The sequence below is a fragment of the Chiloscyllium punctatum genome, chromosome 8 (assembly GCF_047496795.1).
Source record: "Chiloscyllium punctatum isolate Juve2018m chromosome 8, sChiPun1.3, whole genome shotgun sequence".
NCBI lineage: Eukaryota > Metazoa > Chordata > Chondrichthyes > Orectolobiformes > Hemiscylliidae > Chiloscyllium > Chiloscyllium punctatum.
In genome coordinates, this window is record NC_092746.1 from 3607000 (window position 1) to 3633225 (window position 26226).

Sequence of the window (26226 nt, forward strand, 5' to 3'; positions counted from 1 at the left end):
CGTACAATACTAAATCAAATAAATTTTGGTGAACTCTTATAGAACCCCATCTTGGTATTGTGTGCAATTTTCTGCAGCACACTTGAGGAAGCTGTGAAGGTTTTAGACAGATGCAGAAACGGTTTATGGAACTTGTTTGGGATGAGGGACTTCAGTTACGAGAATAGCTTGGAGAAGGTGAGAATTTTAAAAATAAAAGAAAGCAGAGAGGAAATTTAGTAAGGGTGTTCAGAATTGAGGTTTTTTTTAATGTATTTATTTCACAGGATGTAGGCATTAGCTGGCCCCATCCCTAACTGCCCTTGAGAAGCTGGTGTTGAGCCTCTTTGCACAGCTATAGTCTGTGTAGGTACATCCACAGTGCTTTGAGGAAGGGAGCTCCAGGACTTTGACCCGTTAACAGTGAAACAACAGCTTCAGGTTCAGGTTGGTGTATAATTTGAGAATAAGTAACAGTGGGATATGAGCAGCACTGCTTGCATTTGTCCTGCAAAGCAATGACGATAAAGAATTTAGAAGGTGGCTTGATGAGTTGCTGACGAAGCATCTTGTAGATATTACTCACAGTGACAGCAATGTGTACTGTGAGGTACTCAACAGAATTCCAAGCTTCTCACCTGCTTTTGTATCTGCGATAATTATAAGGCTAGTCCAGTTCAATTCTTGGTTGATGTTAGTTCCTCCAAGATGTTTGCCATTCGGTGATGGTATTAGTATTGATCATCGAGGGAAGATAGTGCGATTCTGCCTTGGTGGATTTGGTCATTGCCTATCATTCATGTAGCTCAACTATCCCTAGATAAGTAGATAGAGAGAAACTGTTACCTTTTTGGCTTGAGTACTAAAGGATACAGGCTTGTGGTGATTGGCAAAAGACTGGAGGTGAAATTAGGAAGTTTTTTTTTGCCACAGCAAATGACTAGGATCTGGGAAGCTTTGCACAGGAAGGTGGTGAAGGTAAATTCAATTGTGGGTTTTGAAAGAGAATAAGATAGTCACCTGGTGAAAAATCAGGTAATGAAATCGAATAAATGCCAGGTGGCATAGTCGCTCACTGCCTGGCACTGCTGTCTCTCAGTGCCAGGAACCCAGTTTCGATTCCAGCCTCAGGTGACTGTGCAAATTCCACACAGACAGACATTCTCCCCATGTCTGCACAGGTTTCCTTCGGGTGCTCCAGTTTCCTCCCACTGGCCAAAGATGTGCAGGTTAGTTGGATTGGCCATGCTAAATTGCCCGTAGTGTCCAGGGATGTGCAGGCTATCTGGATTAGCCATGGTAAATGCAAGGTTACAGGGATAGGGTTGGGGGATCAGTCTGGGTGGCATGCTCTTCTGAGGGGTGACGTAGACTCAATGGACTGAATGGCCTGCTTCCACACTGTAGGGATTCTAAGAGGGAGAGTAAAACTTGCTGCTCCTTGAACATTCTCCATGATTCAATCCGATCATGTTTGATCAGCACCACTCTCCTGCCCACTTCCTAAATATTCCTATCTTTTCTGAGAGGCTAAAATCTGTCTAAACCTTAAATATATTCTGAGATGGAGAAAGCACAACCTTTTTGGAGTAACAAGTTGCAAAGATTCATGACCCTTTGAGTGAAAAGTTTCTTGCCTAGATCCTCAAAGATCAGCCCCTATCCTTGGTACACTGCTCCATGATCAAGATTCCAAGATCAATTTAATCAGCTTTGCCCTCTTACTCATCTGAGAGGTTTTGTTTCAGATGGGGTTATGGAGACATGGCTACAAGGTGACCAGGATAGGAACTGAACATCCAGGAGTGGAAGGACAGATTAAAAGGAAAAGGAGTAGCAATGCTGGCTAAAGAGAAAATTAATGCAGTAGTGAGGAAAGATTAATGCCAGCAATGTGGAAGGTGTATAGTTACAACTGAGAAACATTGAATTTAAAAAAAAAAATTTATGGACACCTAAACTAATCTTGGGAATAACAGTAAACAGGAAATTAGGCGTGCGTGCAATAAAGGAACATTTGTAATTATGGCTGACTTTGATCTGGATATAGATTAGATTAGATTCCCGACAGTATGGAAATAGGCCCTTCGGCCCAACAAGTCCACACCGACCCTCCGAAGAGTAACCCATCCAAACCCATTCTCTTACCCCCTATATTTATCCCTGACTAATGCACTTATCACTACGGGCAATTTAGACACTGGGCGAACGTGCAAACTCCACACACAGTCGTCTGAGGCAGGAATTGACCCTGGGTCCCTGGCGCTGTGAGGCAGCAGTGTTAACCACGGAGCCACCGTGCCGCCCCATAGAGTGGGCAAATCAAATGAACAATGTCTTGGAGGAGTGTCTAGAATGTGGATGGGATGGTTTACTGGGCAATATGTTTAGGAAACCACTTGAGAACAGTCCATTCTAGATTGACTAAAAAGGATTAACTAGCAGTCTGGTTGTGTGAGGCCTTTTTGGGGATGAGTGATGATAATATGATAGAATCCTTTATTTAAGATGCATAGTGATGTAGTTGATTCTGGGGCTGATTCTGAATCTAAATAAAGAAAGTACATGATATGAGGCACAAGTTGGCTATGATAGATTGGGGGGAGGGGGGGTACATTACTTAAAGGGATGACAGTGGGAAGGCAATGGTAAACATTCAAAGAGCACATGGGTGAACTGCAACAATTATTCATTTCTGTCTGGTGCAAAATTCAAATAGGAAAGGTGGTAAAGCCAAGGCTTACAAAGGGAATTGGCGATTGTTTTGGATCCAGGTAAGTGGCATACAAATTGGCCAGAAAAAGACAACAGACCTGACGAGTAGGAGCAGTTTATATTCAGCAAAGGAGGACAAAGGGATTTACTTAAAGGACAAACAGAGTATGAGAGTAAACTAGTGGGGAACATAGAAACTTTTCCAATTGTTTTTTTTATATAGGTGTGTGAAGAGAAAAAGATTGGTATAGCAGTTGAGGCCCGTATCTTGGATGGTTTCAAGAAGAAGTTGAATACAGTGCTTGGAGCTAAAGGAATCCAAGGATATGGGGGGAAAGCAGGAACAGGCTGTTGAGTTGGATGATCAGCTATGATTATAATTAATCTCAGACTCTAAGGGCTGAATGGCTTACACCTATTTTCTGTTTCTAAAAACTCTTGCCTTTCTGCCCCTTAGTAGTACTGTTCTAGACTATATTAGGACAGTTTAAGCCCCCCTTATAACTATTTGATTCCTACACTGCTGTGTAGCTTCTGTGCATTTGCTTTCTGTATGTGTTTTTCTACCTTCAAACTCATGGATGAGCACTGATGATGTCAGATCAACTCTGAAACAGTGTTTGAGCTGCTGAAGCAGGCAACCGTTCCTGCGAATGGGCTTGTGGAAGGAGTGGAAAGTATCCTGAAGTTTCCAGAAGGGACAGAATGCATGTTCTACCAGTCCAAGCTACCTCCTTGCCTCTATTTATTAGTGAACTAACTTCATAGAAATTCTCAACTTATGCTGATGATTGATCTACCTATTGTTTTTATTTCATAAACAACAACTGGTGTTTCTGAGCTACTACTCAGTTACCTATTTTTTTGCCTTCATTCTAGTTGATATGGTTCAAATTATTTGTCTTGGCTATACGCTTTCACCACTGGAAGATGACAAACTCCAAATTCTGGAAAAAGGGAAACTTTAAGCCACGATATGCACCAACCGTTCAAGTCATGGTCTTCCTTGGATGTCACAGTTGATTCTTTTTTTCTCTCTCTTTTGCAAACCCGAACCATACCTCAGTCTACTTTCTTTCTGCTGACTTTATCCACAAGTACGGGTAGACAACCCTTTATCCAAAATCTGAAAAGCTCCAAAGTTCGAAGGAGTTTTTGTGAAGTTTTTTTTCTCATTAACAAGGTTGTTTGGTGTGCAAACAGTTAAGCCAAGTCAACCCCCACTCCAATGCGTGTCACTCAGATGTGATGTGCAGGCCTCTATTCTGTTTCAAGGCCCATTTTACTCACATTGTGTCTGCTTTTCAGTAAGATTTAAAAAAAAATTTCACCATCAAACTCACTTATTCTGAAATTCGAAAAATTCTGTATTCGGAAAACCAGCTGATCCCAAGCATTTCGGATAATGGATTGTGTACCTGTATTAGGGTTAGGCTGTAATCCCGACTTTCAACTTAACTTTTTAATCACTGCTCCCAATTCCTCCTGTGTGGACACCTCCAATGGATAGGTCATGGGAGTGGGATTAGCTGAATTGCTCATGCAGTGCTCGCATGGATTCAACTGTCTGAGTGGCTGAGGTTGTTCTGTGCTGCCATTCTGTAGTTCCATAGGTTGAGTTTTGGAGCAGCAGCTTAGCCTCCAAGGATAGGTTAGCCAAGGCAGCTTTCTAATTGTTGAATCTAGATGTAACAAAGATATGTTTGAGACCTTCAGCACCAGATTGGATGTGACTGGAACAGGCAAACAATTAATGAAACTCTTAAGTGGAAGTAAGTAAGCAGATCTTGTGATCGTGAGTGTACAGGGTCAGAAGCTTAGATCTCGATGCGCTAACATGTTAAGGTTGTGCAGTCTGGTCTAAACTGAGAATGGCTTAGATGGGCAGATTGAATCCATGGCCTTAGGTGGTGGCAGGAGGCAGTAAGATGATACCTTAATTTTTTTATTAATAATTTGCAGAAAATGTGAGAGTAAAATGAACATTGGAGAAACCATTCTGCCAACTAGGAGTTGGTTTGAATAGGAGATATGGTGGAAAGGTACAGGTAGGTACTGAGAGTTTACATCAGTAATACAAATTCAACATATCCATTAGGTAGAGAAGGGAACCAAGGATCCATCCATACATGGTATTGGAGATGATAGTTATAGTGATAGGAAGAAAAGCAATTGCTCCATATTCTCTATAGTTGATGAAACTAAATAAGGGCAGTCCCATTCAGCTGGACAATGGAGGGTAATTAGTGAAGACGTGTGGTGTGGCTCACTATTTGAGAGGCTGTAGCAAAGATGAGAAGGGACCACACATGAAGGTTATAGTCATATTTGTGACTTTGATTGGCATCTTTCTACTTGTATGGTGGGCAGAAACCCAAATTAGACATAACACAAAATTTTGTTTACAACTTAATGGAGCAAATCTCTGAAAGTCTAATGTATCTAGAAATTCAGCGAATAGCTTCATGAACTTTTTTTTACCACGTTGATGTTTCCTACATCAAAATGGTACACAATGTGTTAATGTTACAGTTAAGCCACTGGTTTGTCCTCTTCCGTATCAGAGGTACTTTCTGCAGGAGGATGGAATTATTCTTTAATAGAGGCTTTGGTTATCTCTTACAGATTTATAGGTTTCTAAATGGCAAGAGAGAAAATTGATATCAGCAAGTATAAATTTGCAACAATATATTGTAGTGTCACAATAGGTATGCTACATAAGTAATCATTTGATGTAGTAAACCTCCTCAATAACCAAATTTACTATATTGAGAAAAAGGAACTGTAGAATATACATTGCTAATGGGCGCATGTGTTAAGGTGAAGACCTATTTTATTTAATAAATTGGTTTGGTTCTTTCAGCACTAAGGGATGCTGGAGAGGTTGTAAGTGTGTGCTTGCATGCCCAGTGACATGTTATTATGAGGATTGACAGCGTCTGTCAAGCATTTTGATAGCCTGAGCAGTAGATCACTCAAATAGCAACAGTGTTCCTATGTAGAAAATATCACATGTTCCTCCCAATTTACAGGGAAACAGCAATAACATTTTATCATGGTTGAGGGCCCAGTAGCTGCTTCCTATTAAACTTGGCCTTTTGGATACCTGTCCAGGATTAATTTGTTGATTTTCAAATGGAAACTCAGACCCTCCACTGAAGCATGACTTGCTCAGAGAGGCACAATCTGAATGACAATTATGTTGTAGGCAGGTTTGAGGCCATTACAAACATGGACCCAGTGGAAAGAGAAGATTTCAGTAACTGATTTTAATAACATGTCCAATTTAAACTGTCAGTTATGTGTGCACTTGTGGGATGGTTCTTAGAAGGATAACATAACAAAAACTTCTAACGTGCTATTATAATGATACACTTGAAAAAATGTTTTTGAATTAAAGAATAACAGTTCCCCCAAAGAGATTTATATCCTGTACTAAATGCCAGGTTTTGAAAGTTGCAGATTAAATTGTGAGCTATCTCCGGAGATTTCATTCATGACTGTATGGTTACTTTCCATTTCTTACATTTAATAAGGAAACATAAATCAAATTATGATTTTTCTCTTGTTGCCATAGTTATTGACTCTGCTTCATCCTCCTCAACATCCCTTGACTTCTGTGGGGGTTGGTGGAGAGAAATGGGTTAGGGTTGAACGAATGTCTTTACATACTTGTAACTTGTTTAAACAAGTTCTGTTATAATTAAATATGAAGAGATGTAGGCATTTTATTGAAAACCAATTTTTCTTTTCAACAAGCAACCTCTAAACAATAGCTACCTGAGAAACCATGATTTTTTTTCGCACCTTAGTGACCTCTAAAATATTTGAAGAAGGTTGCATAAGTGCAGTTGCAATAAAATTAGTATTTTAGTGTTTTATACATTTTAAAACGATTCCATCCACTTTGAACTCTTAAAAATAAATTCCCATGTTTCGGTCTCTGTGTATAAGCAGCATTTATGTTGTGAAGACAACCTTTTTTTAATGTCACGAGATTATGATGGAGTTACTGTACACGCCGCTGCTGCCATCACCACCACCAACCCCTTCCTCCCCTCCCCCACCCCGTCCCCACCCCAACATTGGTCTCTCTTGTGACCTCAGCAGATAGAGTTTCATTTCAAAGACTTTATTGGGTCACGGAGTATGATTTGTGGTGTTAGAGCCCAATTAGTTATGAGCCATGTTATCTTCCTGTCTGTTCAGCAACTGAAACAAAGTCAGAGAAATAGAAATCAATAGAAGGGTCAAATTTTAAAAAATATTTTAATAATTGTTTCATGTAAACTCATGGAACTCATTATTTATTAAACAGAATCTTTGATCTTTCCCGAGCAGTGTGAAATGAGTTAGTGGATTTTGACATCTCATTCTAATAATATTTCTCCAAACTAAAAGGGTTAGCAAGCTGTGGAAAATGAGAAATGCTTTGTTAAGAAGGAGCATCTTAATGATATGACTTTTTTTTTAAAAGTCACTTTGCAAGAATATCAACTTAAGGGGAAAATCAAGGTTGATATTAAGGATGTTGATCGGTTGGCAAGTGGACTCTGATTGGGAGAAATGTTGTCTTGAAGAATATAGTTAATTATGATAGTTAACTTCCAGACTTTTAACCAGGCAGTTTTATTTGATGGGTTATGGCATTATCTTGAGAGATTAACCAGAAGGCCTTATGCCCGAAACGTCGATTCTCCTTCTCCTTGGATGCTGCCTGACCTGCTGCGCTTTTCCAGCAACACATTTTTAAGCTCTGATCTCCAGCATCTGCAGTCCTCACTTTCTCCTAGCGAATAGCTATCACTAATTTTGTTGATTTTGAAACAGATGCAGTTTATAAACTTATTCTTTTTGACTTCATGTATTAATATATGTAGCTTCCTGTACATGCAAGTGCATCACACTTAAACTCCGACTGATAATCCTAAATTGATTGTCAGTGTAATTCTTCATACATTCGGGATTATACAGCAAATCTTGTCCAAGTGCAGAATTCTATCTAAAGTTTGGCACTGTTGCTAACATGGGCCAGTTGTACATGTGTACTTGCCTTTAGTCAAAAGGATGTACTGTAATCTTTGGACAAAGCCAGGCATTTAATTGTTAATCATCATTAAGTATAGCATTTGGGAGGTCATGTTGTGGCAGTACAGGACATTGGTTAGGCCACTTTTGGAACATTGTGTACAATTCTGGTCTCAGTTCTATTGGAAGGATGTTGTGAAACTTGACAGGGTTCAGAAAAGATTTACAAGGATATTGCCAGAGTTGGAGGGTTTGAGCAAAAGGGAGAGGCTGAATAGGCTGGAGCTATTTTCCCTGGAGCATCAGAGGCTGAGGGGTGACCTTGTAGAGGGTTAATTAAATCTTGAGGGGCATGGACATGGTAAATAGACAAGGTCTTTTCCCTGGGGTGGGGTAGTCCAGAACTAGAGGGCATAGGTTTAGGGTGAGGGTGGAAATTTTAAATGGGATCTAAAGGACAACTTTCTCATGCACAGGGCGGTGTGTGTATGGAATGAGCTGTCAGAGGAAGTGGTGGTGGCTAGTACAATTACATAGGAAGGGTTTAGAGGAATAGGGCCAAAGGCTGGCAAGTGAGACTAGACTAATTTAGGGATACCTGGTGATATGGGCAAGTTGGAGGGTCTGTTTCTGTGCTGTACACCTCTATGCCTCTATGATAACTGGTGGATTCTCCATTACAACATTTCTACCAATTGCAGTCCACATGCCAACCAATCATCACTTTCCTCTTGTACAGTATAAATGTTGGCTTTCCCCTTAGAGGTATTCATGAGAATTGTCCTGATGAGTGGAAGATGAAAAATTTGGGAAAGGTGTTTTTTGTTTAGCATTACTCAAAATTCTGTACTACTTAACAGTGATCAGAAGTCACTTTTTTGAGTTTACTTTCAAGTTGTTACTTTTCTGTCTTTGTTTTGTCCATTTTTTAAGTTACCGGCTGTCAATGGATTAATCTTCTGTGTATATGCTGCTTGCTGACATCAAACTTAAGTAATCATTCTGTGAAAGCCCAAATTTAAGTGGCAGCAGGTTATTTATCAACAAGGGTTGTTCTAGACCTGCTTGATAACCACCTGGCATCTTGGGTTGCATTTTTCCATGAGTCACTAAAACAACCCTGTCAAATCCAACCCTCTCACAGTATTCAGAAATTCATTTCCATGTTTGGATAATGCTTCTGCTAATTGGCATATAAGGTTCTGGGAATACCATGAGACCCCCAACAGGTGCATGGGAACAGCACCACCTCGAAGTTTTTCCTGCAAGTCACAAAACATCCTTTCTTAAAAGTATTTCACATTCCTGCGTTGCTAGTGGATCAAAGTTTTCTACCTCCTAGCGACCTTATTTACGTGCACCCTGAAAACTGCAGCAAATCACAAAAGGCAGATCACTATCTTCTCAGGAGCAATTAGGGATGGAATAAATGTTTGCTTTGCTGGTGATGCACATCACAGAAACAAATAAGAGTAAAAGTGGAAATGGCTTTCTGTGTAATGCCGCCATCTCCCTTTAGCGTAGGATATAAATTCAGGCATAACAACATGCCTTCAATGCTAGTCATTGGAGAACAAAGAAGAAAAGCACCAGATAGCCTGGCCACTCTGCAAGTGACATGTTCTCCTTGGGGAAGGGGCATCACCTGAAATATACATTTGAAGCAAATTCTGGATACAGCCACAAAATGCATCAAAGCTGACTCCGAGCCAGACTCATGAACTGTTGTTGCCATGTACACTACCACAATACATTGACTTTCAGTACTGTAGTAGACACTTTTCTGTTTCAAAATAAAGTAGCCTGAAGTATGGTGACCCTAAGATAAAACTCACTACCAGTCATCTCTCTAACAAGAGAGCAGCCCTCTGGTCTTCTGGGCTGATGGTGACTTTACTGTATCAGTTTGGTGTGAAAATTGGTGAAGGTTATGTTTGTTTGGCCTGATTATAGGCCTGAGTGATAAGAGTCATTGAAATTTTTGAGTCTGGGATCTTTCTTATTCACTTCCTAATTTATACTAGTTACGTACCTAGAGAATGGTTAGAATGTAAAATTTGCCACCACATGGTGTAGTTGAGGCACATGCCTTTATAAGGGCAACTTGCATAAGTGTATAAAGGGAATGTTTGTTGGGTAGGAGATGCTTCGTGTGGAATATAAGTACTGGCATAGACCAGATAGACCCATTTTCAACATTGTACGGGTGGCAAGGTTTACTACTGCAGTCTCCCATGAAATGGAAATTTTAGACATGGCTATCTGGGCAGTACTTTACAGAAACAAAAATAGAAATTGCTGGAAAATCAGGTCTGGCAGCATCTGTGGAGAGAAATTAGAATTAAAATTTAGGGTCTAGTGACCCTCCTTCAGAACTCCCATGGTAGCTAGGAAAATGTCAGTTTATCTGCAGAAGATAGGGTGGGGCAAGGGGGTCAGGTGTAATCAGTAGATGGAGATACAGCCCAAAGAGAGAACAGTTGGACAAACTAAACAGTAGGTAATGGTCAGCCTAGGAGAATGGCTGCTCATGGAGGCTATTAGTAGCTGACAAGGGTAGCGTGTAATAGCACTGTGATAACAGGACCTGGTATGTGGGAGAAGGTGCTCAAGTCCTCAAATTGATGAATTCTATATTGAGTCCAGAAGCTGTAGAGTTCCCAAGCAGAAAATGAGGAGCAATTCTTCCAGCTAGTGCTAAGCTTTGCTGGAGCTTTGCAGCAAGCCTGACATATAGATGTTGGCTAGGGAACAAGGTGGTGTGTTGAAACGGCAGGCAACTGGATCTCAGGATCTTTTTTGCAGACCGAATGCAAGTGTTCCATGAAGCAGTCACCCAGTCTACATTTTGTTTTCCCAATCTCTATAACGTTCAATGTTCCCAAGGCAACTGGTCTCGCCACATCCTGAGATCTACACTCAGGGCCATGCGTCATCATGTGCATGCTCTCAAACTGTCTGTCCAACTGCACCACTTCGCGCTGCCCAATTCCACCACTTGCCCCAACTCATTCGACATGCTAACGAGAAACTTTGTCATTTCCTTTCCGGCATCGAGGAACGCAAGATACAACAACTCATACACACAACTGTCTGGAACCTTCCTCCCCTCCTCTTTCCTCTGACTCAATCCTCTGACTTTTCCATATTTACTATCTGATTTGACCTTCTGTTGAATGTTCTATCCTCATCAAAGGTCTCAGTTTTTTCCCTCTGCGTCCCCACCTTAATGCATTTTGGGCACAACATGATCCTGAACTATTCTTCCGCCTCCGTGCCCATTTCTTTGGACGAGAGTTGGGTGTTGTGCTTTGGTTAATTTGTCCACATTTGAGCCAAGGCTGTAATGAGGTTAGGAGCTAAGTTGCCTTGACAGAACACAACTGAATGTCATTGAACAGGTTAGTGCTGATCCAGTGCCACTTGTTAGCCCTTTTGGCAACTCTTTCCATCACTTTCCTGATAAGAGTGCCTGGGGCAATAATTGGCCAAGTTGGATCTGTCCTGTTAGTGCACGTTTTCCAAATAACCGTGTAGGTGCTTTGGCACTGGAATAACTTTGCTCGAGCATAACTAGTTGCAGAGTACAAGTCTTCATTATTATTGCCGGAATGTCACATGGGCCCGGAGCCTTTCCAGTATATACCTGTACTGCGTTCATCAGTTTCTGGATGTCAGGTGGAGTGAATTGAATGGCTGGGAGCACCGGAGGAGGCCAAGACAGAGCATCGACTCAGCAGTTCTGGCTGAAGATGGATGCAAATGTTTTAGCATAGTCTTGTGCAGTAATGTACTGCACTCCCATACCCTGACTGATAGAGATATTTTTGAAGCATCCTGATACTCAGTAGATGTTATATAGAGCTGATTCAAAATTGTATACTGTACTTAGAAAGCTGTTGGGTTCAGTACTGAGGGAGTCATGTAACCCAAGAAACCATTACTCTCCAGACAGGCTTGTTTTGCAGATAGTGTTGTCTTTGTGGCCCATTGTGAGATTAAGTGAAACATCATCAACACCTTGTAAAATGGGTGTAACTTGCTATTGTGTACATTCCTTTTTCTTAGAGATTGTCATTTCTGTACCAGACTAGTACACAATTGTGAGAATTCCAGATGCATTGGGAGGTTCTTCGGATATTATTGGCTGAATGACATTGATTTTTGGAGAGTGGTCTGGAAGGCTAGACTAGTGAGTCAGGTCAGGTCACATGATTAGTGCCGGCATCTCGGAGCCATTTACTGTGTCTGTTTATACATTGACTGACTTGTTTTTTAAAAAGTAGTTTTTACTCTGCTTGGTTGGTGCGAATAATGAATCCTACTTTTTATTTTGCACGGTCAGTTAGAAAGTAAAGAAAGACATATTCCTTATTTTATTTTATAAACTTGGGTACACGCATTCAGCTATTTGAGGCACTCCACCAAAGACAGTAAGCGTGGTTTAAAAAGTCAAAGGATAAGACTTTATCTGAATGAATGCAGCATTATAAAATCATGAGGGGCATGGATAGGGTAACTAGACTAGGTCTTTTCCCTGGGGTTGGGGAATTCCAGAACTAGAGGGCATAGGTTTAGGGTGAGAGGGGAAAGATTTGAAAGGGACCTGAGGGGCACCCTTTCCACGCAGAGGGTGGAGGGTGTATGGAATAAGCTGCCAGAGGAAGTGGTGGAAGCTACTACAATTACAACATTTAAAAGGAATCTGGATGGTTACAAGAATAGGAAGGGTTTAGAGGGGTATGAGCCAAATGCTGGCAAATGGGACTAGATTAATTTAGGATAGCTGGTCGGCACGGACGAGTTGAACCGAAGGGTCTGTTTTTGTGCTGTACAACTCTCTGACTCTATTTGGAACAAGATTGATGGATTGAAGCCCGCAATAGAAATAAATGATGTCATTTGGAGAGTATCACAGCGATGTAGTTAGTGTCTACAATTGGGAACTCTATTCCAAGGGTATTCAATGTTTTAGAAAACCAGGCGAAGAGGAAATGGAAGTGTCGTGGCTTTGTTTAAAAAGGAAGATATCAGTGGAGTGGTCAGTAGAGATAGAGGTACAATAGATATGGAATTGGTTTGGGTGGAAATAGGGAATATGCAGGGAACAAGGTCATGGATCGGAGTTGGCTGTAGGCCCCTGAAGAGTTGGCTTGTCATTGGAAAGAGTATACAATGACAAATAATGGAGGCAGAAAAGAAGGACACTACAAGTGTCATGAGTGATTTTATTATCTTCATATTGAGTGGACAAATCAGATAGACAAGGCCGACATAGAAGATAAATTTATAACGTGTATAATGGATTGCTTATTAGAAAAATACTTCGGACATCTTAGCTGAGATCAGGCTATTTTGGATCGAGTAATGCATAATGTGGTGCAATTAATGAACCATGTTGTAGGCTAGGATCCTCCAAGGAAATAGTGATCACATTTCATTTGAGGAAGAGGATTCGAATCTCCGTGTCCTCAACTTAAATAATAGCTATCACAGAAGTATGAAGAAAGGATGGCAGTGGATGAGGAGTGGCAGGCATTTAAGTAGATATTTCATAATGCTGGAAGCATTATTCCAGTTAAAAAGGACTCGAAGAGTAAACTGTTCCACCTGTGATTAATGAAGGTGGTCAAGGAGAATGTCCGATTAAAAATGAAGACATACAAAGCAGCAAAAATGAGTGGTAAGTCAGATGATTGAGAATGTTTTAGGAACCAGCAATGGATGGCTTTTAAAGCTAATTAAGACGGGCAAATTGATTAAGAAAGTAAATTGAGAAGAAATATAAAAACAAATAACAAACGTTTTTATGAATATATGAAAGGAGAGTAGTGAAAATATAGGACCCTTGGAGCATGCAACAGGGAAATGGCAGGTAACTTAAACCAATATTTTTCATTGGTTTTCACAGGGAACACTAAATATCCCAAACGTAACAGATAAGCAAGGTGTTAATGGAGGAAAGATGTTGTAAAGGAAGTGCTTGCATAAATAATGGAGACATTGGTTGAATATTCCTGGATTCTGGGAGAGCTGCAGCAGGATAGAAAACTGCAAATCTAACACCCCTGTTCCAGAAGGGAGGGAGACAGAAATTGGGAAACTGTGGGCCTGTTACTCTAACATTTGTCATTAAGAAAATGCTAGAGTCCGTTATTAAGGGAAAAATAGCAAGACATCCAGAAAAGCTTAAGACAATCAAATAGAATCAACATGATTTTTATGAAAGGGAAATGATGTTTGATCAATTTTCCAGTGTTATTTCAGGATATAACGTGCACAGTTGATGAAGTGGAACTGGTAAATGTAGTGTATTTGGATTTTCTGAAGGCATTCAAGCCATCACCAGATAGGAGCTCCAGGAATTGGGGTTATGCATTAGCATGGATTGAGGATTGATTAACAGAGATAACACAATTTTTCAGGTTAGAATGATGTAACTAGTGGAGTGCCAGAAGGATCAGCTCAAGGACTTCCATTATTTACAATCTCTATTCATGACTTGGAGCAGAAGGCAGAGTGTAATATGTCCACATTTCCTGATGATGCAAAAAAGTAGGTGGGTACGCCTGTTGTGATGAGGACATGAGGAGTCTGCAAAGGGCTGCAAGATAGATAGATTGAATAAGTAGGTTAAATTTGATAGATGGCTTTTGAAGTAATAAAGTGTAAGGTTCCATGCAGTTTGATGGAAAGAATCAAAAGGCGGGTTATTATTTCAATGAAAGAGAGACTTCAAAAAAGTGCAGCACAGAGGGAACTGGGTGATCTTGTACATGAAACAGAAGTTTAGCATGCAGGTCAACAAGTAATTGAGAAGGCAAATGGAATTTGGGCTATGGGTGTCCACATTACCCTCTTAAAACATTGAAATGAACGTAACATACCTAAGGGCTTTGAAGCTCAGTTTTGAGTCGGATGATTAGTTGTGTGACCAAATGTAGAGGATTTTGTTTTTCCCCCAGCAGCTTCCATTTGTCTAAACTCAGCCAATAACTCTATTTACAATTTTCAGAGCAGTAAAGCTTCCCTCTTTTAGTTTCCTCTCTGTTTCCATCCCACTCCCTCTCTCCTGCCCTCTTTTTCTATCCTCCTTCCCCTCCTCTGTTCTCCCTCCTCTTCCTCTTATTTTCTTTTCCTTTCTTCCTTTTTTATCTGAATTCCACTTTTCTTTCATTTACTCTTTTCTCTTCCTTCTTCAAATCCCCCCGCCCCTCCATCCCCAACAAATTTTAGGTTCTGATAATTTCTGTCCGTTTAAAGGAATCCTAAAGTTTGATCATTGTTATAACCACTAACAATGCAGGTGACTCATTCCCACCGTTGATGTGTTGTGATTGGCATAGTCTTAACAATTATAGAGAGGTTCTGCAATCTTATAGCTTTATGCTAATTACTCTTAGTCCCTTGTTTCTTTAAACTTGTCACCTTCTCAGTAGGGCCAATAGTTCACTCGCTCTCTGATTTCTGCCTGGCTGTTGCTTATCTGGTTCTGAATGGTTACACAATTATTGCACACCCAATTGTATGAATTGGTGCTTTTTAACATTTCTGGAAATGTTTACTTTATAAGGAGAATCCAAACTATTTCAAACAATTCACAAATGTTCTGTGTGGTTAGGTGAGGGTTAATGGAGGCATTATAAATGTCTGAGAATTGTAGGTGTTAAGCGTAATATCAGTCGCATTGGAGGGTTAACTTAATTGAACAATTCATTTGAGTGTGTATATACATATGCAGTTGACAGTGGGTCAGCAACGACCAGTTGTGCAAATGGTCCCAATATCATGAGCGGTCTGTAGACTGCTTGCATTGTCTTCTTTACTGACATCTGTGGGGGCCTGCAGTTCTACTCCATGTTTCCAGTGGCTCGTCTGTGTAACTTAACTCTCTGCGTCTGTGCAAACACGAGAGGTGTCAAAAATTGTATTTTTTTTATTTTGGACACTTTTTTGTGAAACCTAGGCCATGAAGATATAACTTCCATTGTGTTACTTTTTGTTGTTTAAACTGTTCTAATATTCAACTTTCTTCCTCTTGCATGTTTGATAGTCTAAGATAAAAGGCCACGAAGTGTACAATTCTAGTAGTTGACAAAAGGCTTTTCAAAATGTCACCCATTTATTAATGATTGTTAATCTTTCATTTAGTAAAGCACTACTGTTTCTCAGTAATTCATAATATTAGTGGACACAGTTTGTTTATGATCACAGTTAGTCATTGCATTTATTTATTTACATACCTCCAAGTTAATGTCTTCTGACCACAATCCTTGTGTTCTTTTTTCAGAACGTGCAATTAAAGCACAAATGAAACTATGTTCAAAAAAAGTATTTATTGCAATCTACTGTCAGACTTTTAACCTTGCCAAAAAAATCTATGTTTTTCTCTTAACTGCTTGCCACCAATTTCTGCAAATCATAGTGATTACATTTATAACCTTATGTTTGGCTGGCTACCGAGTTTGAAATTTGTTGACCAAATGAGTTTGTTCTAACAATTTTGAACAATGTTCACAGTTGCAGCTTTATTGATATACCAGTGTTTCCCTGTTTTGTAAAAATTGCAACAATTACTTCTCCACAAGATGAACTGAAATGACCTATTTTGAAAAATGGGAGGAAACATTATGTCACATGCTTGAATTTGGGTGACCACATGGATTGTCAGAAAACAATATCTGCTGAAATCCCTATATGTGTCATTTTATTAAAATCCTGAGAGAAATGTTTAAAGGCCGATTTAGTTATTGAGATTCAAGAATTTAAGAAATCAGATTAGAGGGAAAAAAAGAATGAATGTTGCGCGGATATTACCTTAACACCATTCATATCTAGCCTGTGCAATTCAGACAGTACTGTCTCTTTAAAGTTTATTGACCATGTATTTAATAGCTTGGTTCAATTTGTATATGCTGGGCTGAGCGAGAATCACTTTAAACTATGTCATAAATCCACAATAAATGCAGTATCATTTTGGAAGGTGCTTGCTAGAATGAGACAAATGGCTATGTAGGGTCAAACAGCAGATAACTGGTCAACCGTACTGGCACTTTGACCTTAAAACTACTCGTTTGTAACTTTTGACAGGCTAGGGCTTGACCCGAAGCTTCTGACAAAAATTGTGAATATGAGCTCAGGCCGATGCTGGTCAAGCGATACCTACAATCCTGTACCGGGTGTGATGGATGGTGTCCCTTCCGCGAATGATTATCAAGGTGGCTTTGCGGCATCATTAATGGCGAAGGTACTATTTACAAAGCAAAAGTAATTTTTGTTTTCACTGTCCTTTTGTAGAATGTCCATGCCACATGTCTTCCCTCAGTAGGCTAAATAACAAGAAGCCTGCAGAAATATTCTAATGTCATAGCCAGCTGATTTAAAGGTTCATAATACTTGCATTACTGTCAGTTGTCAAACATCAGATCTGCCCTCACTGGGATTAAGTAACTAGGCACACACAACAAAGCCTTCAGTTTTATGTTTGGAGAAATTGTGTACACCTTAGCCCATTTGTTTTCCTTCTGTTCTCCAGACAAGATGGTAAACCGATCATTTGATACCTTGCAATTTTTTCTTAAACATGATCAAACCTTGGATTTGGAAAGGTATGACTTTAAGTGGTGATGATTTGCTGTGGTGATTTTGAGGATGTTAAAAGAAATATTTAACAATGCAAAACCAATTTGCACCCCCGAGAGAAAAGCTCTATTTTGCAGAAAAGTCGGCATAAAACTAAAAGAAAGGGCTTACAAAAATGCAGGAAAAAACGCTGAATGGGGCTAGCAAAGGTCCACAAAGCAGCTTATAAGGGCTACTAAAAGAGATTACGGAAAGAAATTTGCAAGGGGTATCAAAATCAATAAAATAAATTTTATAGTTAGTTAAAAGGAAAATGGGTGGTCAGGAGCAATGTTGGCTCACTAAAGACTGAAAGTAAGGATGCTGTCAATGACCATGGGGAAAAGCAAGATGTGTTGAGTAATTGTTTTTCCTCAGCATTTATAGTAGAAAAGAAGAATAGCTTGCCAGAGGTCCTGATGACATTAGTCATGGATTGGAGATAGGGACTGAATTAATCTAATGTGATTAAAACATGGATAATAAGGAAACCCCTGGAATTAAAGTGTGAAAAATTCCTGGAATCTGACAGTTTCCCTTGGAGGATGCTAAAGGAAGCGCATTGTAGATTTCCTAACTTCAGGAGTTTCAGAGTTCCCTAGATACAGAAGTTGTCTCTCTGGCCTGGAAAACTGTACATATCACTCCACTTTTAAGAAGGGTGAAAGAGGAAATTCAGGGAATTACAGACCAATTAACCTAACTTATGTGGTGGGAAATTCTTGGAGTCTGTAGTTAAGAATGAGGTAACTGAACATCTTTTGAAAATTTTCAGTTAACCTGGGAGAGGCAGCATGAATTCATGACAGATAATGCCTGACAAACCTCATTGAATTTTTTTGAAGAGGTGACTAAGGCAGTGGATAGGGAAATGTCTATGGATTTTGCTTATATGGACTTCCAGAAGGTATTTGATAAACTACATTAGAAACTGTTCACTAAGGTGAATTGAATGGAATTGAGGGCAAATTACTGACATGGCTGGGAAATTCGTTGAGTGACAGACAGCAGAAAGTAGGGGTAATGGGTTGATATTCAGATTGGAAGGATAAGACCCATGGCATGCTACAAAGATTTATGTTAGGGCCTCAGTTATTCATATTATTTATTAATGGCATAGAAAGTCATATATCCAAATTTGGAGATGACACAATGTTAAGCAGCATTGCAGACACAGGAGATAGTCCATCAATATTCGTTTGTAATTTTTATGCTGGGTGAATGGGCAAAATTGTGGTAGATGGAGTTCATTGTAAGCAAGTGTGACTTTATCCATTTTGGACCAAGAAAGGATAGCTCAGGGTACTTCCTGGATGTACAAGTCAAATACAGTCGATAGCCAAAGTGCACTGTGGGGGTTCATGGTGCATAGATCATTTTTTAAAAAGTCATGAACAAGTGCAGAAAAGAATCAACAAATCTCATGGAATGCTGACTTTTATTTCTATAGGATTGGGGTATGCTAGGGTACAGACGCTATGCTGCAGCTATTCAAAACTCTGGTTAGACCCCACTTGGAATACTGTAGATCTGAGCACTCCTAAGGAAGGATATATTGCCCTTGGAGAGACTATAATATTTGTTTTCAAAGAATGATACCTGGACTTTAGGAGTTAAGTTATAAGGAGAGGTTATACAAATTAGGCATGTTTCTCTAGAATTTAAAAAGTTAAGGGCTGATCTGATCAAAGTCTTCAAGATATTAGTAGGAAAAGACAGGCAAGATAAACTATTTCCACTGGTTGGGGATTCTAGAAGTAGAGCACATTGGTCTGGTCCTAATTCTCAGACTTTCAGAAGATGTGTGTAGAAGTGCTTTCTAAAGTAAAGGCTGGTAGATGTTTGGAACTCTGTCTCAACTGGCCAGAGGATGCAGGATCAGTTGTTAAATGGATTCATTTTTGTTCAGCAGAGAGATTAAGGGATATGGGCCAAAGGCAGATACATGGAGTTAGGCCAGACATGAGTCTTGACCTCATGGAATGGCCCACTCTTGTTCCTCTGGTTGAATATTCTTGTCATTTTACTACTTTCTAGATTGCTCTATATTATACCTGATGGGAAGGGCTGTTTCAATGACTCCTCTTTCTGTCCATTTTTAATGCTCTGGGGAAATTTCCTGAACCACACACTGCTTTTCTCACATTATATGGAGATAGCAAATCCGGTTCCTCACTTTTGTGAGCCAAGTGAATCATATATTGGAAAGTCACTGTGTTGAGTTCCTACACTGCTGTATATCACTAGAGCCTGATACAGACTGATGCACACCTTTTATTAATTGCCTTCAGAGAACTATAGCCTCAAAACCAAAAGAAAAACTAGGAAAACCAGATTTTCAACAGGGACATTGGCTTCTGTAGAGAGAAAACGTCAATGTTTTGAGTCTTATGAAGATGAGTGAGTCACTAAATTGGATTGAATGAAACAACATGGGGTATGGTAGAGTGAGAAAAGAGTAGAAAAGAATCAGGACTGTGAAATCCTATTCCAAATTAAAATTGAACAATTAAATGACTAGCTCTTGCCATGATTAAAAGATGGCAAGAGGTGAAAACCGGTCATGTCCCTGGATTTAGGAAAGAGTTGAGTGTGCACTATTTGCCACGTAGGTTGACTTCTTATGAGTGTGCACTTCATAACAAACAAAAAGTTTACCCACCTTTTCAGTAGGTTGGCAAATAGATTCTGAAATGTTATTGTTTCTCATACACTTCAGGCACTGCTTTAAAAAAAAATCACTGCAAAGTACTTGTGATTTGTTATAATGATCATGCAGTCATTTGTGGTTTGAATATGATCACAGTGTTGAGTTCGAAACTGAGCTTTAATAAATCACTCTCTAACTCTCCTTCCATTTCTTCCATATAGGATCTGGGATTAGTACAAAACACAGCGACGAACACTAAAACCCCTGCTTTATTAGGATCATTGTCTCATCAGATTTACAGGATGATGTGCGCAAGGGGCTATGCTCAGAAAGACTTCTCTTCAGTGTTTCAGTTCCTGCGAGAAGAGGAGAATATTTAGACTTGACCAACACCAAAATGCATCTTGAGAAAATAGGCATGGGACTGTCAGTGAGTGTTCAAGCAAGTTCAATTGTCCGACACAAAAAAAACAACAGGATAATTCTATTGCCATAAATCATGGTCCCAAAGTGGCTGCCTAGTTCCTTAGCAAACGGTATGTGTAGTTGTGCAATGAATTCCCTGATTTAACTGTGTGGAATTAGATAATGAAAACATTTTGAAACTGAATTGCAAGCAAGATGACAAAGAAGTTTTGAGGCTGTTACACACTATGTAGGTTTATTGTAATTTTATGAGAAGTGATAAAGAAGTTAGTTTTTGTTTTGAACTTCTTTACCCGTTACTTCACTAAAACATAAATTATAAATTTTCATTTTAACTTTGATTCGTTTACCTAAATAATAGATGGCAACTATTATCTTTTCTTTACTATTAAATTAATGTGATTTTAAACTGAAATAAAATTCTAGTACTTATGTATGGGATTCAATCATCTGAGTTTTGATTTGATACAATTCAGAACCTTTGGCCAATTTATTATGAGGTCCCAAGGGTAGTCTTGTGTTCTGATCCAAGTCCACAGGAAGGTGGTTTGAAGTGCCTAATCTCATTTCATAAGTGGTCCTTATAAACTCTTAGAAGACTTTCATCTCCTTACTGGACTGGAAGTGAGTCTAATCTTAAAGAAAATAGAAGTTGGCTTTCACTGATGATAAATGGAAATATCTTCTATATTTTAAATCCTTTGCTATTACATATTTGAATATGTATTTGTCACTGTTTGAACACTTTTCTAAATTTACTGCTTGCTTTTCTGTCTAAGAAATTAAACATTGAATTTATGAATTTGCTTAGTTGGGTTTTTAAGAAGGAAGTTCCTAAATAATTTTTACCCCTATTTCAGATCAGCAACCTGTACTTGTAGGGATATGCTTCTTGGTGATGTGTTGCTTTCAGTAATTTAGCAGGGTGAGCGACCATTGGTTAGTGACCAATGGCCTCATTGCTGATGCCAATCTTGTCACCATCAAGCATCCTGCAACCTTCCAGCAGAGGTTCCTTGACAGCAATCAGAAGCTGGAAATATGTTCCAGTCTTTATGAACATGCAGGCCCACCAACCTACAAGTTGTAAAGCTCATTGTTCAACTATTGCTACCCAAGAATTAAAGCAGCTAATCTGGTGCAAAGGTGTCCTTTTTAAAGGAACAAGTTAATTTGGGAAGCCAGATGCAAAAAATAATAATCTCAATGTGAACCAACCATTCACTATTTTGAACCTGACATTACTGTATTTTTGTTTTATTGGGACATGTTTGCATCAAAGGCCAAAGGAATGTCTCTGCAAATAAATTATAACAATTTATACTAGGACTCCACAAAGTTTGGTCATGAGCTGAACTTTTGGATTGACCCCTTTTGCCCTAATCTGAAAGGCAACCCCTGCCATTCACTGAAATGAAATGAAAGTGTGATAAAATTTCAAAAGCACTGATTGATGCTCTCCTGATGGTCAAAGGAGCTGGATTTAAACTTTGATTCTGGACACTGATGAGCTCAATCTCTTTTATTTTCCTTCTAGATTAGTTTGGGCTCTCATTCTATGTATGTAGTTGGATTGTACTTGTGAACAATAAATCCAAGCGACAGGAACAATTTATTTATATCAAGTACTCATAACTGGGCTAAATTGATTTCTTGTTCTTAATCTTTTCCTGTTCTCTATAAATTGCTCCCTGAACATGCAAAATCGTTTATATATGGAATTGTTTACTTAAAATTCTGCAGAGTAAAAATCTTACAGCCTTTAATGTGCTAACAATGAAATTGCATTGTCTATTTGACTGCTTTTTAAGATTTTTGTCAGCTAATTTTTAGTGGATAACTAAATTTAGGATAGCAGTTGTATCTCCATTTAGTTAAGCTGTTAATCAATTATCAACTTCCAAAAAGCTCTTGTTAACAACCCACTGGAGCTTTCTTATAGATCTGGGCGGCACGGTGGCACAGTGGTTAGCACTGCTGCCTCACAGCGCCAGAGACCCGGGTTCAATTCCCGCCTCAGGCGACTGACTGTGTGGAGTTTGCACGTTCTCCCCGTGTCTGCGTGGGTTTCCTCCGGGTGCTCCGGTTTCCTCCCACACTCCAAAGATGTGCATGCCAGGTGAATTGGCCATGCTAAATTGCCCGTAGTGTTAGGTAAGGGGTAGATGTAGATGTAGATGTAGATGTAGGGGTATGGGTGGGTTACGCTTCGGCGGGGCGGTGTGGACTTGTTGGGCCGAAGGGCCTGTTTCCACACTGTAAGTAATCTAATCTAATCTAATCTATAGCTGAGTGTTGGTACATAATGACAGTTTATTTTCCATGCATTGGATTTGATGTAATTGTGTAAAGCTGCTTAGAACAAAGCATTCCTTAAAGATGAAGCAAAAATGTTTAATTATTGTTTTATCTTGAAAGTTAAAGATCAATACACGAAGTTATTATCAATGATCATGTGGTACCCTGGGGGTTTCTGTCAATCTTAAAATAGTCAATGAGAATATTGAGAGAGAATCTTCCCTGCACCCCAACTCAACAAAAGTCCTGACTGCTTGATTTAGTAGGATTGGGTAGGTCACGAAAAATTCCCTCACTCAAGAAGGAAGTACTGAGTTCTCTTCGAGCCTGAAAATGAACAAAAATCAAAAGTTGGTTTGGATGAAATTGGTGGCTATGTTTTAAAGAAAGTTGTTGGTAATGATGTAGATACACTTTGAATAATTGTTTCTTTAAAGGGAATTGATTATTCATGCAAGGAACATTTGTGAACAGTTGGTGCCTAATAATTAACTAACCATCTGTTTCTCTTTAATCCATGAAAGTGCTCAAAGAAATATTAGTACCAGTTTTTCTATATTATGAACAGACAACAAGCTTCTGTTAAATCTTAAAATGATGAACCTTTGAATTTCATTGATAACCTTTCAATAGTCTGCATCATCAATAATTTCCAGGAAGTAAATTCTCCAAGCAATATCAAAGACTCTAAATTTATAAAATGAGCTCAAATTTGCAAGAGTAGTGAGACATGAATAAATGCCTGATAGTTGAATGCAGGCTTAAACGTTGAGTCTGACTACGTTGAAAGTTTGACAAGTGCCAGAACAGAGCTTGGAAAGGTTGTATGCCTTTCTGATGCAGTAAAAGTTGAATTGCAGCTGTTCTTTCAAATTATTTTGTGTTGCAAAGTTGGGTAGAGTAATTTTAGGTCAGGAGACAGGAAGTTAGAATTTGGTGTTTGTAAAATGGGGAAAACATTGCATGGTCCCTTTTTTAAAAATGGTGGGTTTTTTTTGATGCTTAGAGAATTTAAAATGTATGTCTGTGAGCTGCAGCTTGAGATTGCCAGTTAACAGAGCCTGAACTGAAACATTCGTATTGAAAGGCAGTACAGTTAGCAGGCCAAGCTGCAGTTTTTAACCAAGTCAATATGTTTTGAGTTTTGTCAATCAATTTAGCCAGGCACTTAAATACCAAAAACCTATTAAATTTAAATCTGATGGTTTTGACAATATAGGACCAATCCTATGTAAGAATTATTAATATGTCGAGGAGAAAGTGAGGACTGCAGATGCTGAAGAAGGGCTGATGTCCGAAACATCGATTCTCCTGCTCCTTGGATGCTGCCTGACCTGCTGCGCTTTTCCAGCAACACAGTTTCAGCTCAATATTAATATGTCATCAAGGGTATAAAAGAAGGGGGCAGTTAGACACAAACCCCAGAGCTAAATGCTATTCGCCGGAGCTACCACCCCTCAGCGTGCTCTCGAGAGAAATTGGCTCTTACAGTCGTCTACATATTTGAGAAAGCACCACACAAATAATGACGGTACTGACAATGAAGAAACAATGGAAGAAGCTATTCAGTTTGTTAGTTGATGCCACCTAGTATGCTTCAGTCATAATAGTTTTTCATAGCTTTGTCCCCTCTGAGAGGCATTAACTTTTGCTTGGGTATGATTTCACAAACCAGGAGGAAGTGAGCACTGCAGATGCTGGAGAGTCAGAGCCGAAAAGTGTGACGCTGAAAAAAAGCACAGCATCCGAGAAGGACTTAGGCCCAAAATGACTCTCCTTGAATGCTGCCTAATCTGTGCTTTTTTTCCCAGCACCACACTTTGATTCTGATTCCACAAATGCTAACAGGATGTAGGATAGTGACTGCAAGGTGATTGAACTACTCCGTAGATTATTTTTATTCACTATGCTACATTGTAATTTCCACATAACAGGATATATAGCAAATGTCCACATTTCAGATATGCGCTTCAGGTATGCAATTGTCTCTCGGAGCTTGATGTCAGAAAATGACTCTTCATGATGACTGAGACATTGGGAGTGAATGTTCTTTGTGAACTGAACACATGACGCAGCTTCAGGTTGAGTTCAAAAATCATTCTTCTTAGTAAACTTTTTGAATAAAATAACCCAAGTAGTACAATTAATTTGCATAAATATAATTTTACCATATGCATTGCTTTCAACAGATAAATATACACAGTACATTCTCTGTCAATGCAAAATCACAACTTGTGAATTCACCTATCTATGCCAAAAAATAAGTAACAACAAAAATATACATCCATGATTTGTAACCTACTTTTAACAAGCTCTATACTCAAGAATGTCATTATTTGCAGGAGTTCTCTGGAACGGAAACTTTGCAGATAAAGAGGAATGTCTGCATTTTGTGTTTGTAGTAAGCATAGTCTGGCTTTTCTATAACTAAACAAGGCATCAAAATATAAGGGAATATTTGTTTGTGAATATTTAGATCTAATAAAAATTACAACACACAGAATATTCCAAGTAAGAATGCGATTAATTCTGATATATTAAAGAGTTGAAGAACTGCAGTTTTCATAAGAAGAATTTAAGCTGTGTATAAACGTCTGCTTTGTTCACTTAAATTGAATGCATAGGCAGGATACTGGTGGGGAGCAGCAAAAATAATTGGATACAACTTCAGAAATAGAATGCCCTTTAATAGAGCATTCAATTTTTTTTTACTTTCAAACATTTTAATTGCTAGTAGTTCAGAGACTTTCTAAAGTTTCAATTCTACTGGTTTAGGGAATGAGATTACATTCCCATTTAAAAGAAGTGCAAAGTCAGTGCAGTGCCATAATGCCTACCTGAATCGAAGCTACCTTTTGATTTTAGGACACTTTGAATCCAATAGGCTCACTGCACATGTCAAATAATAAGATGGTCCACACTGTAGTTCAAATTCTATGACTAGTATTGGATCCCAGTATTCATACTTAAGCAGCAATGTGGGTAAAGCAGGTTGACTGGCTGGTCACACTTTTACAAGTGGGAGTTAGTAGGCTAGTGGTTGTGTCTCTGAGCTAGTACTCCGGGAATGTGGGTTCAAACAACACCAAGGCTGATGGTGAAATTTGAATTTGATTTTTAACAACTAATTGTCAATTTTCACAAAAGTCTCTCTTGTTCGCTAATGTCTTTTAGGGAAGGAAATCTGCCCCCATACTGGGTCTGTCCTATGTGTTACTCCAGATCCACAACAATGTCTTTAACTCGTAACTATGCTCTACAATGGCTTAGATAACAAATCACTTCAGGGTAATTAGGAATGGGCAAAAATGTCAGTCTTGGCAATGATGCCCACATCCCATACAAGAATAAAAAAGGGCCTATTTGAAAATTTCATCAACTGAGTCTTAAGCATTAGTGTGGCCAAGGCATTGCCTCTCTCTTCCAACTGTCACAGCATCTTTTTTGGATGGAGTTTGGGCAGCAGGCAGTTGCATGTCAAAAACGTTGAGCATATTTGCTTATATATT

General features: G+C 39.1%; 1 protein-coding gene across 2 annotated transcripts in view; it reads left to right on the forward strand.

Moving 5' to 3' along the window:
- hibadhb (3-hydroxyisobutyrate dehydrogenase b) overlaps positions 1–22044 on the forward strand; it is a 126966-nt gene extending 104922 nt beyond the window's left edge. For both annotated transcript variants that reach the window (XM_072575049.1, XM_072575050.1), the window contains 2 exons: positions 16813–16969; positions 20215–22044. In XM_072575049.1, the coding sequence (XP_072431150.1) occupies positions 16813–16969; positions 20215–20373 (316 nt within the window). In that variant the 3' untranslated portion in view covers positions 20374–22044. The remainder of the gene's footprint in view (positions 1–16812; positions 16970–20214) is intronic.
- The last annotated feature ends 4182 nt before the right edge of the window (positions 22045–26226 follow it).